General features: G+C 32.9%; 1 protein-coding gene across 1 annotated transcript; it reads right to left on the reverse strand.

Moving 5' to 3' along the window:
• Positions 1–1,605: 1,605 nt before the first annotated feature.
• LOC131079085 (probable inorganic phosphate transporter 1-3) lies at positions 1,606–3,123 on the reverse strand. The gene has a single exon (XM_059219349.1). It carries the CDS (start codon positions 3,121–3,123, stop codon positions 1,606–1,608), a length of 1,518 nt encoding a protein of 505 aa, XP_059075332.1.
• Positions 3,124–15,665: the final 12,542 nt, after the last annotated feature.

The raw sequence follows: 15,665 nt of genomic DNA on the forward strand, positions 1-15,665 counted from the left end.
AGTATTAAAAAATATGAAAGATACTCGTTGGTGTAATTATTTATTCATCTTGGATATAATTACACTTTACTTAAGTTTACTTAGGTATATGCATTTCATTGTAGTTTGCATATGAGACACCTAGTGAGATGTGCTAAATTGGGAATGTGTATGTAGGAGAATTTCCACCTTTTATGGTGTGATCTTGTTATTACTCTATCATATCCACTTATTGTGGAGTGATAATTCCACCTTCGATGGGTGATCCACCTCATGTCAAATATTCTACTATTTCTCCTACCTACCCCTACCAACCCTTGCATCTCATTGAGCCACATGTCAAAATTGTGTTGTCTCTTGTCTCTTAACCTTGCCTTTATAAGAAGGCTCATCTACATTGTATGTAACAATCTTGGTGACCCAATTGATCTCTTTTGGCATTATTGATAGGAATACAGTTTATTCTTCTCACACATTTTATCTCTCATCATTATGCTATCTTGTGGTCTCTTTGATCTTGGTTGCTTCAAGCATAATCTCACAATACTAAAATTAAAAAAATATATGAAAATATATCAAGTTTGTAATGCTTTTTGGCATGATCATACTTAGTACGTTATCCCCTTACGATGAAACAAAAAGCAATTATTACTATGATCATGAGGGAGATCTACATACAATTGTGTTCATGAAATCACATGAAATAATTATTTCACGCAATGCATGTGAATGCCTACCATTTAACATAGGGTGAAGTAATTGTGTGTTTTTACTTTATCTTCAATGTTGTAGCCTAACCACTACATATGCAATTAGATTTTACAAATATGGCACCTAGAATATATTCATAAATAATTTTTAAATTTTCCTTATATTATGAAAGAATATGATAAACAAAAGAACAACAAGAATCTTTTTGAAAACTTCAAGAATACACCTTGCTTCTATGGACTTTTAAGATAATTGCACATCAATATTCTTAAAATAGAGTGACAATACATTGGAAATGCTTGATAATTCAACATAACATCTATGATTGCATTGTTATTTACTTGACTTCTTTATAGCCATCTAAACAAAAACAAATCAACCCATTATTACATTGACAACAACACAAACTTCCAACCAATAATACAATATGAAAGGATGACAACTAAAATAAGAAAAAAAGTCCATTAGTGTAATGACAAATACTAACATCACTAACAATACACAGTTTGCAAGTTTAAAACTTATGAAATCGTTGCCACTATCTTATGCTAACAATATATAATAACATCTCCTCCATATATATCGATTATTAGATTTAACTAATCAAACAATATTAATTCTCCTAAAAAAATACTTTTAAATATAAAAACAAAACAAAACAAAATATATTACTAAAATCTTGAATAATCTAAAACCTCGAATAATATAAAATATGAAATGCTCTTAGAAAGACTTCCAGACGATCTTATTTTGTAGAGTCTTCTAACTTTCAAATTTCCTTCTAAAATTTATAACAACCTCTATTATCTCATCTACAAACATAGCATAATTTATGACAAATTTCTACAAGCGCTTTATATTTATTCTAGCTAACATAGCTTTGTTTTCTGCAACAGGATTTCAGATGTTTCTCCGCTATGGCTTTATTGAAACTCCGGCATGGTCTCTGGCATGGTCTCTGGATGCAAACCCAGGCCCGAATTCGACTTCTAAGTCAGATAGAGTTGGTTCTATTTCATTTTCTTCCAGAAACCTGCGCATAGTTTCTGGTATTAAAAAGGTACAAAAGAAACCCAAGCATCCAGCCACTGCTAGAATAATCAGTTGCACCTTAAGCCCTTTATGATCTTTCTTTCGGCAGTGGTGACTATGGTTATTCGGAGCTTGTATTGTTGAGAAGGCTTCATACTTATTCGGAGCTTGTATTGGTGAGAAGGGTTCATAGTTATTCGGAGCTTCTTTTGCTAAGAAGGCTAACATTCCAATTACGGTGCCTGGGAAAACGGCGCCTGCTTTCCCAGCCGCTGCGGAAATTCCATGGCACGTTGATCGCAGTTGAGCAGGAAATAACTCGGCCGGCACGATGAAAGTTGTTGTATTGGGGCCAAAGTTTACAAAGAAAAACGTCAGGGAATAAATTACTAGAAAACCTATATGCAGTTTATGAGCAGAAACCCATTGATCGTAGGGAATGGACAGCGCAAACAGAAACGCCGACATAACGAAAAATCCAACAAATTGAATTCTAAGCAGACCAATACGATCTATGAGAAAAATGGTGCATAGATACGCCGGCAGAGTTCCCATCGCGAAAATCACCACTTGCGCTCTTGCACTGTAAAAGACTTCACGCACTGGGTTCTTTTGATAGCACGGTATCAACCCTCGCATATCTTGGTATATATCCGTCTGAAACAAACTACTGCTGTAGAATGCAAGATCCACGAAAAACCAACTGGATGCTGTGCCTAGCAACTGTAGACCATGATACTTCATGAAATCCCTGGAAAACAAACCAAACCTGGGCTGTGGGGTTTCAATACTTGAAACACTTTCTTCATCTTCTTCGATCTCCAAATGAAGGACTCGAGACATATCCAAAACGGCCTGCCTGCCATTTCTAGTCACCAGTGCCGTGTACCGTGCTGTCTCCGGGATTTTCAATCTCCAATAGCATGTTAAGCCCGCAGGGAATGCTCCGAACATTAGGATTATCCTCCACACCAAGTCCTGCTGCAGCTGCGATGGGTTTGCGTAGACTTTCATAAAATAACGGCTCACAAATATCTCGACTTTGCTTGCGACAACAATTCCAAGACCCTGCATGCCAAATTCAGCAGCCATGAAAGCTCCTCTGGTCTGGGTATTTGCGTATTCGGACATGATTGTTGCAGAGAGTGGGTAGTCCCCGCCAATACCAAACCCTAACAAGAACCTGAAAAAGCATAAGCACGTCAGTACAGACTCGCGGGAGTTGCCGATGGAGAAGCCCGAAGCAATTGACCTCGCGACCATCAACGTGAGAGTGATTTCATAGACCTTCTTTCGCCCCATTCTCTCCTCAAGCCATCCGAAGAACAGTCGGTCTACCAGTGCTCCGAGTAAAGCTGTTCCTTCAACAAAACCCTGTATCACGATTGGGTAACAGACCATCATTATCATCCTTGTAATAGATCCTACCCGGTAGATTGTAAATGATGGGGATGCAAAACAAGTCATAAGCATCAGTGAAGATACCCACACCAACAAATATTGCGGAGAAATGATAATATTGTGTATCGGCTCCATCGAGCGCCAACAGCACTCTGCTTGCCATTCTTCCTTACTCCGACTAGTTGTGATTTGAGAAGGAACATGTATGTATTACTCTTTCGTTTCAATTTTTCTCCTTCCCAAACCCATTCATTTACCGTATTGAAAGCACATTCCTACAATATGCTGCCTCTGATACGAATATAAAAATCAGCCGAAAATTCTTCGTTCTTTCTATTACATTAGAAAAGCCTTTCGACGACACATGATAGAGTTCGACACAATGATTTCAACGGGGAAGTAATTTCTACGAAGAAGCAGAACTGTCAAAACAGAGTTGTTACATGGTACTTGTCATGATGAAGAGGATGAATATAGGGTTTCTGGAATATCGGCTAAAAGTAAATTCAGCGTGCTTGACACGATGATGAAAGCTAAAGATTGGGCTTCGATCAAATTTATAATGTAGTAGGGGAAAGGATCTAGTAGTTGAGCACGTTCCAATTCTTGTGATAAAAGTTGTTGATTTAATACCTTATACTTGCTGATTTAATGTTCAACTTTTGTACAACATTGCACCAATAGTTGTATGATAAGTACCAATAATTGAATGAAATATACCATTTGTTGTGAAAAGTAACCAATCACGTGATGCCACATAAACTGCACAAGTATTGGGGCCCTTTTGCACCCCTGTTGGTCTCACCTTTTTTTTTGTTGTTTTGGACACCTTGGCAAAAAGCATGCTGATGTGGCCCTGAAACCTTAGTTATAAGCAGGGGACTTGCCAAGTAAGCTGCTGTAAAAAAATCGGAGTGATTTGAAATTTCCATGTAGGATTTTGAGAAGCACGAAGTTAGCGTGCACTACTACTGGGTCCTTTCCCCTAGTACAGTAATATTTTTGAATTTGTGTTAGCGTCTATGCCTTTCGAGTTTTCTAACAAGAGACACGTGTAGCCAGGGGAATCGGTCTACGCCGAGAACTCCGCAAAAGGGACGATAGATGACATAGTATTAATTTTTGGATGGTTAGGGCTGCACGATATTGTTCGTATGCTGCTATAAGATTTGAATTAGGCAACAACTATGGAAGGTGATAAAAATAATAAAATAATATAATATTGTATTTGAATGAAATATATTATTAGTATTTGTCGTTAGGTTAGTACTATTGCAATCGGTTTGCACTCAATTTCGTTAACTCGTTATTATTCGAAATATAAAATATTAACTATCAACTATTTGTAATTCAAAATATACAATATCCATCTTATTATCTCACCTTCACCATGATTTACAAATACACTACTAAGTAGCTACTTCAAACAACCATAAATATTATTAAATCAAAATATTTTTAAAACATACTTATTAAATTAAATTTATTACTATTGCTATAATACGACAAGTATTGACCACTACGTAACACTTATTTTGATTATTTTGGAACAAATTTGATTGTAATGTCCCCTATATAAGCAATCCACGAGCCAATACCGACCATAGCTTTAAGATCGATCCTTATCAAGGGAATAGCATTTGCCTTTGAAGTTTAACCAAGGATTTGACAAGTATCGATCAAGGATCAATGATTCAGAAAAGTATAATAATTACTATTAGATTACTTTAAAACATTGACTAGTCATCACGTATGTATAAAACAACAGCAAATACATAAATTGTAATATATCATCGACTATGGGAAGAAGCATTAAAAATGATGATACAATAATCACCATAAATTCGTTATTAAATGAGGAAGAATTATCATTAAGGGGTGCGATTATAATATTAACAAATAAATGTGTCAATATCTCCCAAGGGACAAACCCGATGGAATATATATTAGCAATCATTTCACTGAAGAAGGGATTGGACAGGTTTTTATCAAGAATTCCATTTTCCAGTCTAGGTAAGTATAAAAGCAAGGAATGTCGAAGACCCAAAATCGAATATATACCTGAAGCAACCGAACCTTAGAAATAACTCCAGTAAGGGGCAAGAACATATTGTCATAAATAAAACCGTCAACTACATCATTGTTGCAAGTTAATATATCTAAATCATAACACGGTGGCCATATTATTTCAGTAATAATATAAAGTAGACATTGCTGGGTTTAAGTTGCTATTAGGAGACCGAAGTTTGGATCGTCCATAGGAAGATCAACTCAGTATATATTTACTTGTCAATATTAATTTAATATCCACATTTTCAATTGCACAAGTTTATTGGAAAAGTCAGATAGTATAATTCTAAATTGCTCCGAAAACATAGTAATCGAAAGAGAGGACATTACAATGATATTAGAGCATAATCCAGCCAACCTGTGGAAAATAGTTCATGCAAAACTTTCGACGCAAAAGAGGTATGTCAGCCATGGCAGAACAATTAGAAACTAAATTTAGAACATTCATGGAGAAAACTAATGAGAAGTTTGAGAAGACCAATCAATTAATCGAACAAGCTATTCAAAGTATGAACAACAATAATCATGGGAGACGTATCCCAAATTGAGGAAGAGACGCTCATTCAAACCATTTGAAGAATGAACATTCAACCCAAAGCTCAACCCAAAGCTCAACCCTTAGTCCAACCATGCCTCCATTCCTACCAAGAGAAGAACATATTATGGAAGAAGAGGAACCATCAACGAATAGTGTAGAGGAACTTACACAGATTTATGCGGGATTAGATCCTGAAGTACGAACACTTATTCCCTTTAAGGAATATTATGAGGTCAAGAGCCAAGTTAATCCCAATAGAAGAAAAAGACACATCGACAAAGTCTCAAGGCAAGGATAAGCAAAATGTCCTTGCCGTACTTCGACGGGTCAGGGAAATCTACTGCCCAACCATGGGTCTAGAAACTAGACACATATCTATCACTAAGTCCTATGACGGAGGAAAATGCCATCAAGTTTGCTACTCTTCACTTATCCGGGATAGCACATGATTGGTGGCATCATGGCATGATCACCAAAGGCATCAAAACATTACAACTTATGGTGAATTCACTCAAAGGCTCATCAAAAGGTTCGATCAAAGGCACCCAGAGTGGTACTTCAAATAATTAACACTACTCACTCAACAAGGGTCCATATAAGACTATGCCAATGAGTTCCAAAACTTACCAGTCATGGTACCAAATCTCTCTCAAGGAAGGCTTACATATCTATTTGTGGAAGGACTCAAAAAGTCAATTAAGAAGATAGTAAACCGATTGGAACCCCAAAGTTTGGGTGAAGCTATACAAAGGGCCATCAAAGTTGAAGCCAACTACTCCAAAGAGAAACCAAAATATATGTCCAAAGCTTATCCAAAGAACCCTCATAGAGATGAAGATTTTAAGGAGGAAGGAAGACCATGCTACTTTTGCAAGGAAATATGGAGACCTGGACATAGGTGCCAAACAAAAGATGGGATAGAACAAAGAGAAGACCTAAGGAGAAAGAATCTACGTTTCAAATGCAAGGAACCCTGGAGGCACGATCATCAATGTAAAAAGGGTCAAATACATCAAATAGAAAAAAAAGAAGAAGATATTAAAACATTCAAGGAAAAATAAAATTAGCTTAAATGTGAATGAATACTATTCCCCATAGGTTAACAATATTGTAATTAAAGTAGCATCAATGTAAGAAGGTAGATGTCATTAAAAAAGTTGCCTAAAGAGATTTAATAATACATATAGATATAGAATAATTAGGATGAATGACTTGTTAAAGGGTCCATCCTATAACATATAGATCCTTAAGGACATTACCTTAAATAGTTAAATAATTTGGTTCCAATCAACCAAAAGAGGGAAGTGAGGATGGTGGTCAAGATAGTAAGGGCTGCCAAGTAGATGCTTGGTGTAGGAATGATTGAATAAAGACCCCATTTCTTCCAAAGAATAAGTAGGGGAGTGAGGATGTGGAAAGAAAATAAGGACCGCCAAGTGGAGTAAGAAGGTTGTAGAGAACAACCTCCCTTAGGCTTGGTGTAGAAATGGCTCTGATAGGCTCTCCCTCCCTCCTAAGAGGGGGATGAGAATGGCACAAAGGCTAACCTAAGCCGCCAAGTAGAACAAGTAAGTCTCTTAGGCTTGGTGTAGAAATGGCTCAAGCGAAGACCCCATTCCTTCCAAGTATAAATAGAGACTAATATAAAGTTAAGTAACATAAGGGAATGAGGATGGCATAAAGGTTGACCTGAGTCGCCAAATAGAGCAAGTAAGTCTCTTAGGCTTGGTGTAGAAATGGCTCAAGGGAAGCCCCCATTCCTTCCAAGCATAAAGAAATGTAGAGGAATTATGGCACAAAGAAGGCAGTTCCTCTCAAGATTGGGTTAACTGGCTCAAGTAAGCCAATCTCCCTCAAGTAGATAGAATGGCTCAAGGAAGCAGGTCCCTCTCAAGTTGGTCAATAGCTCAAAGAAACCTAGTCCCTCCCAAGTTGGACAGAGATGGCTCAAGGAAGCAAATCTCTCTCAAATGGGGCATAACAACTCAAGGAAGCCAGTGCCTCTAAGTTGCCTTAGATGCAATGAAAAATAAGTATAAATTTTTTCTAAAATTTATCATTACTTTAATTTATATGATTATATCTTTGCTACTACTAATCGATATGCAGGTTCATCCATGAATGAAGACAAGGAAGAAGGAAATTGCTTGAGGACAAGAAAATTCAAGAGGGGGAGAGTGTATTGTCCCCTACATAGGCAATCAACGAGGCAATACTGACCATAGCTTTAAGATTGATCCTTATCAATGGAATAACATTTGCCTTTGAGCTTAACTAGAACTAATTCTTGGCATTTGTAGATGTTGTTTTATAATTCAGAGATTGTATTTTCCTTTATATGTTATTTGAAGGATGATGAGTCCTCCGGGGTTGCAGTCACATTTTTTCTACGGGTGTCGCTCATTAGCTTGAGGCAGTCATTCAATTGAGTCACCAGAGAGAATGGTTAATAGATGATCATTAATAATTAATTAATTACAATCTCTTGAAACGATCAAGCATGACATCCTAAAAAAAAATACTTGCCAGATTCACCCAATAATCACTGTACTCAACTATCATGAGATGAAGAGCCACTCATGGCATGATAGCATATCTCCTAGCCGTAGTTTTATTGTTTAATCCTTGAATTAAGTGGCAGAGTCGGTTATTAAAAGCCTTTTATATCTAGAGACATTATTTGCACTCTATCTTTAACAATGGATTCTGGTATTTGCTTGTGTTCGGATAAATGAGAGATGGCCTTTGTTGAGAGATCTCTAAGAAGCATTGGACAGTTATTATAAGATCAAAGGATGATTTGGTCATCCATGTGACAGCCCTATTGGTTTTGTAACCATTCTACTTACAATGGGAGAAGATAAGGTAATTGCAGCCTCATTATGCAGGCTAATCTTTAACAACAAATACTTGGTTAATCTTGAGATGGCCATAAGCTGTGTAGATGACTCCTTATCCCCTATCTAGAAGACTATGTTAGGGTCTCTTGGGCTATCAATAAGGGTGAATCACTCATAATAGACTTCAAGAGACCCATTCTCATTATCAAGGATTAGAAATCCTTTCTACCATAGAAACCAGATATAAGAAGGAATATCATATTCCTTAAGAAATGGCTTGGTGTGGTAAAAGAGCCAAAAGGAGTGTGGTGGGTAGATTATATGATCGATGAGGGTTGGGTACCGATGCAAGCTGAGAACCTGAATGAGATCGATGATGCAGAAGCATAGGCTTCTAGAACGGAAGTCGTAGATGAGAATGATGGATAAGGGTATCGACATATCAAGGTTTCTGCAACTGGGGATGGCTCTAGTTTTGTGATGTGCCTCTATAGTTATATTTGTTATATAAGTATGGCAGTATCTATAGCTTATAAACTATATACCAATCCTCGGTTATGTTTTCTATTTTATAATGGAGATGCTCTGTTATGTGCTCGGTTATGCTCTCTCTTGAACTTCCTCATCTGCTAAATACACATAAACATACTTATAATGATACTGATACTATTCATATTTAGATAACTAAGGATAATGATACTGATACTATTTTCATTTACGATACACACACACACACACACACACACACACACACACACACACACACACACACACACACACACACACACTTACTTTTAGTTTCTATCATAATCAGGGCCTCTCCTTTCACATATCTTACATCAATACATATACTCTAGTGGCAGTATTCATGCATTAGCATATAGGTATGGTACTTTCTATGTGGCCCTCCATTCCTATAATTTCTCTTAGTATGCAAGCCCAATAATTACCATTTTTCTCCAAACTGTACCATGGAACTAGCCTATTTAGTTTGTTTTTTGTTGAATCATCTCTCTTAAGATACTCCATTAATTATATTTTTTGAGATCTGTGCAGGCTACAGGTAGTGAATCTTTATAATCTTGGAAGTGCCAAAGTTGGAGGGGTTGAGGGAGACTGTCTATCTGGATACATGTTGCTCTATTGTATTATAGGATATATTTTCATGTATCAATAGCCCAAAAGGATAATTCTATGTATGGTCTCAACATAATATGTAAAGAAGATCATCTCTAAATGCTCCTCTTTGTCCGCATGGAAGGATAAGAGGATGCTATGTAATCTCTTAAGTTTTTATTTTCGAGGCTAGACTAGACTTTTTCTCTACCCAGCTCTTTCCTACCAGTGCCCCTAGTGAGATGGGTTGTATTAGGTCTTTAAAATTAATCAAATGATTTGGCTATGGCCATTTACCAATAAAAAATATTAAAAAATATATAAATAAGTAGTAGTCATATGTATATAGCATTTTTGGGCTCATTTATTCGATCCATAAATAAAATCATCTTATTTACTATATTATTATGTTGGTTATACTTAGTTGCATATCATACAAACCTAATTGGTAGATATATTTTGAGATAGTTTTGGATTGATTTATGGACTTAGCTGAGTTAAATAATATTGATTTATTTTATTTTATTTATTTTAAATCGATCTTATAAATTTTAAAATATTTTAAAAAAATTTATATTATAAACTCTAAAATTTTTTCTTAAATAATGTATCTAATAAAACTAAAATTTAGTGATGAATGTTATACAAACATAGTTGATAGATATATTTTTAACAAAATTATAGAAAGTAATGATATACTTTTAGCATAGCTTTGGTTTGATCTATAGACTTGCCCTAGTAGCTAATATTTCTTTATTTTATTTAATTTATTTTATATTGATATTATAAAATTTCAAATATTTTAAATTAAAAAAAAAAACTTCTAAAATAATACATGTAAGATTAATTAGTGAAAATGTGTATGTAAAGATGATAGAATTTGCAATCATAAATATATTGATTTTTTTTTATGTAAAAGATATAAGTGTATATTGTTAAAATTTAATTTTTATAGTTTTTATGTGAATGATCTAGAGATTTCATTTTGTTTCATTTTAAATTTTATTTGTTATAGATATTGTATATATGAATTATATTTTGACATAGTATTAAAATTTGTTGGTCATAATTGTCATACATTTTTATATATTTATTTATTATTTTAAAATTAAATTAAAACATGTTATAATATGATAATTATTAAGATCTTAAAAATTAAAATACATAATCTACTAAGGAAGATTTACATGATATTCATTCAAAATTATATTGAAATTTGGGGCCAATAAACAACTTACTAAATAATCTAAAAAAGGTATTAAGTATATGGATAGGTGTAATAACATATTTTTTAAATGTGTTTTAGAAATTCACATTAAAAATTATAGTTTATCAATTGATAAATAGTAAAATAATTTAAATTATTTTGAAAATATCTTAAGATCAATCTTTTAATAATTATTATACAATTTTATTACGTCGAGAGGTGTAACCTACAATGGCATCAATAGGAGGTCATCATGAGTAACGGTGTAAGAAAAAAGAAACCTTTTGTATTCCCATCAGTAATGCATGGAAATAACAAGCATTCAAATTATTGTCAAGGTGGAAGGAGCTGGCATTATATTTTGACAGTTACAAATGAAAACCTGCATGCTCTTCTAACCGTTTTAAATGCAATCGATGAAGGTTGCTCAATGAATTATATGTAACTGCTGAAGAATATAACTCCTGAATGAACTATATGCAATCCATGAAAGAGTGTTACATAACTGATGAATTTGAAAGGTTGGATAGCAATTGTTATATCTGCATCCTATTTCCTCTTTGCATCTCATAGCATTTCAGACAAGAGTAGATCGAATACAGACAAGAGCAAATCATATCGAATACAGGTTATGATATATTTTGAAATTAATTTTTATGTATTCTCCTTGCTTTCTAAGTATTCTGAGTAATTTGTTTGTATTCTGGTTGTAGATCGAATTACAGGTTACATTATAGAACTCATTATAGAAAGCACTAGGATCTTTCTCCTCTCTATCAACCAACACTACAGACCAAGGTATGCCATGCTTTTAATCTTTCTAAGATTTACTATATGTTGTCGTGGTCATGCATGCCATATTTCTTTTTAATTGTCTTTGCTTTTAGAGTGGTTAGTTTGGATAGTTTGGATTAATGTTTAATGTGACATTTGGGAAGGCAAACAATGCTACGGATGCAGTAATCTGAGAAGAATAAATATCACATCTGGTTTTATAATTTTTGACAGATTTTAAAGGCAACAATTTTATCTATGGACGTGTCTACAATGTTTGCAGCATATGAAGCATGAGTACTACCTTGTGAAGAGAAAGCTACAAGAACTCTTTCATGTACAAACTCTATTTCATGTTATACTACTCTTTCATGGTAGACTGATCTTGAGAACTGATCTTTATTGTAATGGATAGTAGAGATTTTGTCTGCTGGTGGAATGCTCCCTCTCATAGAGTAATCGGGAAGATAGTATTATGCTCAATGGTAGACTGATATTGAGAACTGATCTTTATTGTAATGGATAGTAGTGTAATAGATAGTGAATTATCATTCATTCAATTTCAATAGACCATGTAGATTCTTGGAAGTCCACCACCGTAACAGGTATTCAACATCATATGCAACCCTGATTTACATAGTCATTTTGGATAAAAATATAGAAAGATTCCATTTACATTTAGATTTAACTTTATATTTAGATTTTATTTTAAATTGATTGATGATTCATTTAATTTTTTTTTTAAAATTATTTTAGTTTGTAAACTTAAATGATTTGAATGTAAAAAAGGAAAAATAGAATAGAAAATAATATTTATTTTAATTTTAGAATTTCAATTGATTTGAATGCAAAAGATAAAGAAAATTATAATAGAAATATTTCTTATGTAGTTAGATTAATTTATTTTTCTTTTTAAATTTCACCACTAAAAGGATAAGGTCGGTTTGTTTCTATTAATGCCTCTAACTTTAATTAAAAAATATATTACTAATACATTTTATACAAACAAGTATAATAAAAGAAATGGCAATATCAAATTATTATTTGATAATGCTCATTTATTACTATTAATCAAATTGTGCTTTAATGTTTAAAATATTAGTATCAATTTGATATCAACAATTTTCATTTGCACATAGTGATGAAATAGACTTTAGTCTTTTTTCCTAAGTTATTGATGGGTACATTGAATGTTGTTATGGTCAATTATTTTTCACTATTAAAGTTAAGATTAGGAGTAATAAAAATAGAAGCAATATTTTGAGAATAAAAAGAAAGGAAAGAATCTTAATTTTCAATTTAGAAACATCAAAAATAATAGCTATGTTTCTAAATCTTAAACATAAAAAATATGATGTTTCTAAATTCTAAAAATATAAAATACAGTTACATGCCTAAGCAAATATTTAAAAATATATATATGATTTATTATTTTCAATTTAGAAAGATGAGTTTTTTTTTTAATGTTTCTAAATTTCAACCATAAAAATATAATGTTTCTAAATTCGGAAAAATAAATTATATATCTACAAAAATATTTAAAAAATATTATATAATATATTTATTATTAAATGTTTCTAATTTATCATATAGATGTGATTTTTCTATTTATATTCTATTTATTTTTAGTTGATTTACACAAATATTTCAAAAATAATATATATTTTTTAGTTTTTTAATTTAGAAAGATCAATAAGAATTTATATGCTAATAATTTTAATCAAAAACTCAATTTGGACTTACAATTTTATTATTTCTATTATAATGTATTCATTTTAAATTAATGTGTTGAATGTCAACATTTTGGGTTCCATGGTAAATTAGGCAATAAGTTATTATTTGTTGACTTATGTTTGACTCCTACATGGGAAGTATACTTTTATTCTAAATTCTCTTTTCTAAATATGTTTTTTATTAAACATTAACCCTAACCTCAACTAATTGAAATTTGATTGAATTGTAATACTAAATCAAATACTTATTCAACCCTAACCCAAATAAGATTCCTAGAATGGTAGCCCTCATTATGACCTAACATCAACCCTAACCTAATATAATCATAATTGAACCTTGACAAAAACCTCACCCTAAAACTAATTCTAATCATAATTAAACCCTATCTTGAACTTAAACCCTACCCCTAGCTTAACCTTAACCTTAAACCTAACCTAATTGAACCCTAAGCCTTATTAAACCTTTACACCAACGTAAACCATGGTAACCCTATTTTAATCATAACACTAACTCTAACCTTAGTTTAGTCCTAATTGAATTGTAATACTAATCCTAATCCTAACTAAACCCTAAAGTAGCCATAATTGATACTAACCCTAATTGAACCCTAATTGTAACAAAATTATAGCCTAAACCTTAAGACCAATGTAAATGAATCTTAAACCTAATTCTAACCTTTAGTGAATTATAATACTAACCACAACTCTAACTAAATCCTTACCACGTAGTCAAATCCTAACCTTCATAATATCCCTAATCTAGATCTAATTTAATCCTAACCCTAATTAAATATTTATGCTGACATACTATAACCCTAATTAAACCTTAATCCTAATATTAGACTATAGCTCAAAACTTAACTATAACCCCAAGCTTTATCCTGTAATAGTAACTTTAATCATAACCTAATCTTCACCATAACTATAATTGAACCCTAACAATAACTTGACCCTAAAATTAATCCTAACTTTAATAATATTAAATAACCTAAACCTTATGTTAGTCTTAACCCTAAACTCAACCTGATATTGACCCTAACCCTAATTTAACCTTTATGCTAATGTATCCCATAACTTGAACCTAACCCTAATTAAATGGTATCCTTAACACTAATTAAATATTAACCCTAACCTTAAACTCAAGATGTATTATACATCCCTAATGCTAATAACATATTTTATCCCTAAACCCTATGCCTAATCATAGTTGCAACAATGATGTAAACCATAACCATGACCATAATCATAATCTTAACCATAACCATAATCATAATCTTAACCATAACAATAACCCTAAAAACATGCTTTATCCTTAAACCTTATCCCTATTCAAATTGTAGCACTATTTATAGCCCTAACTAAATCCTAATTGAATTGAAATATAATTTTATTAAACACTAACCCTAACACTGATTAAATATGAACCCTACCCATGCTTTAAATCCTAACCCTAACCATAAAATCTAACTATAATCATATCACTAATCTCTAACACTAACCTTAATCCTAAAGCATATCCTAAGTTGTAATTGTAACCATAATTCTAACTCTAAAGCTAACTATAATTATAATCCTACCCTAAACCCTAACCCTAACCATCATATAAACTATAACATTATCCTAACCCTAACCCTGAACCCTATCCCTAACCTTAATCCTAGCTCTAACCATCATGTATACCCTAACCCTAGCCATAATCCTAACTGGAAGCTCCCTAAAACCCTAAGCCTAATCATAGCCCCAACCATGATGTAAATCATAACCATAATCATAATATTAACCATAACCCTCATCGTAAACTTAAACTTAATTCAAACCTAACCATAACCCTAATCCCTAACACTAACAATAATCATGTTGTAACCCTAAACTTAAATCTAAGGCCATAACCTTAAACCTTAACCCTAATTCAAACCCAAAACATATCCCTAACTCTAGCCCTAACTATCATGTAGACCTTAACCCTATCCATAATCATAACCATAAACCCTAACTCTAACCCTAAGCTTAATAATAAAATAGTATAATTATATGTTAACAAATTTAAACCTTAACACCAACCTTAAACTATAGCCCAAACCATAACCTTAACTCTAACCATGATATAAATCGTAACCATTATGTTAACCCTAACCCTTAACCCTATCCATAGCGCTAACACTACCCATAATCCTAACTAAAACCCTAAACCCTAAGACTAATCATAGCTCCAACCATGATGTGAACCATAACCATAATCATAATCTTAACCATAACCCTAAACC

Source organism: Cryptomeria japonica, chromosome 4 (genome assembly GCF_030272615.1).
Source record: "Cryptomeria japonica chromosome 4, Sugi_1.0, whole genome shotgun sequence".
NCBI lineage: Eukaryota > Viridiplantae > Streptophyta > Pinopsida > Cupressales > Cupressaceae > Cryptomeria > Cryptomeria japonica.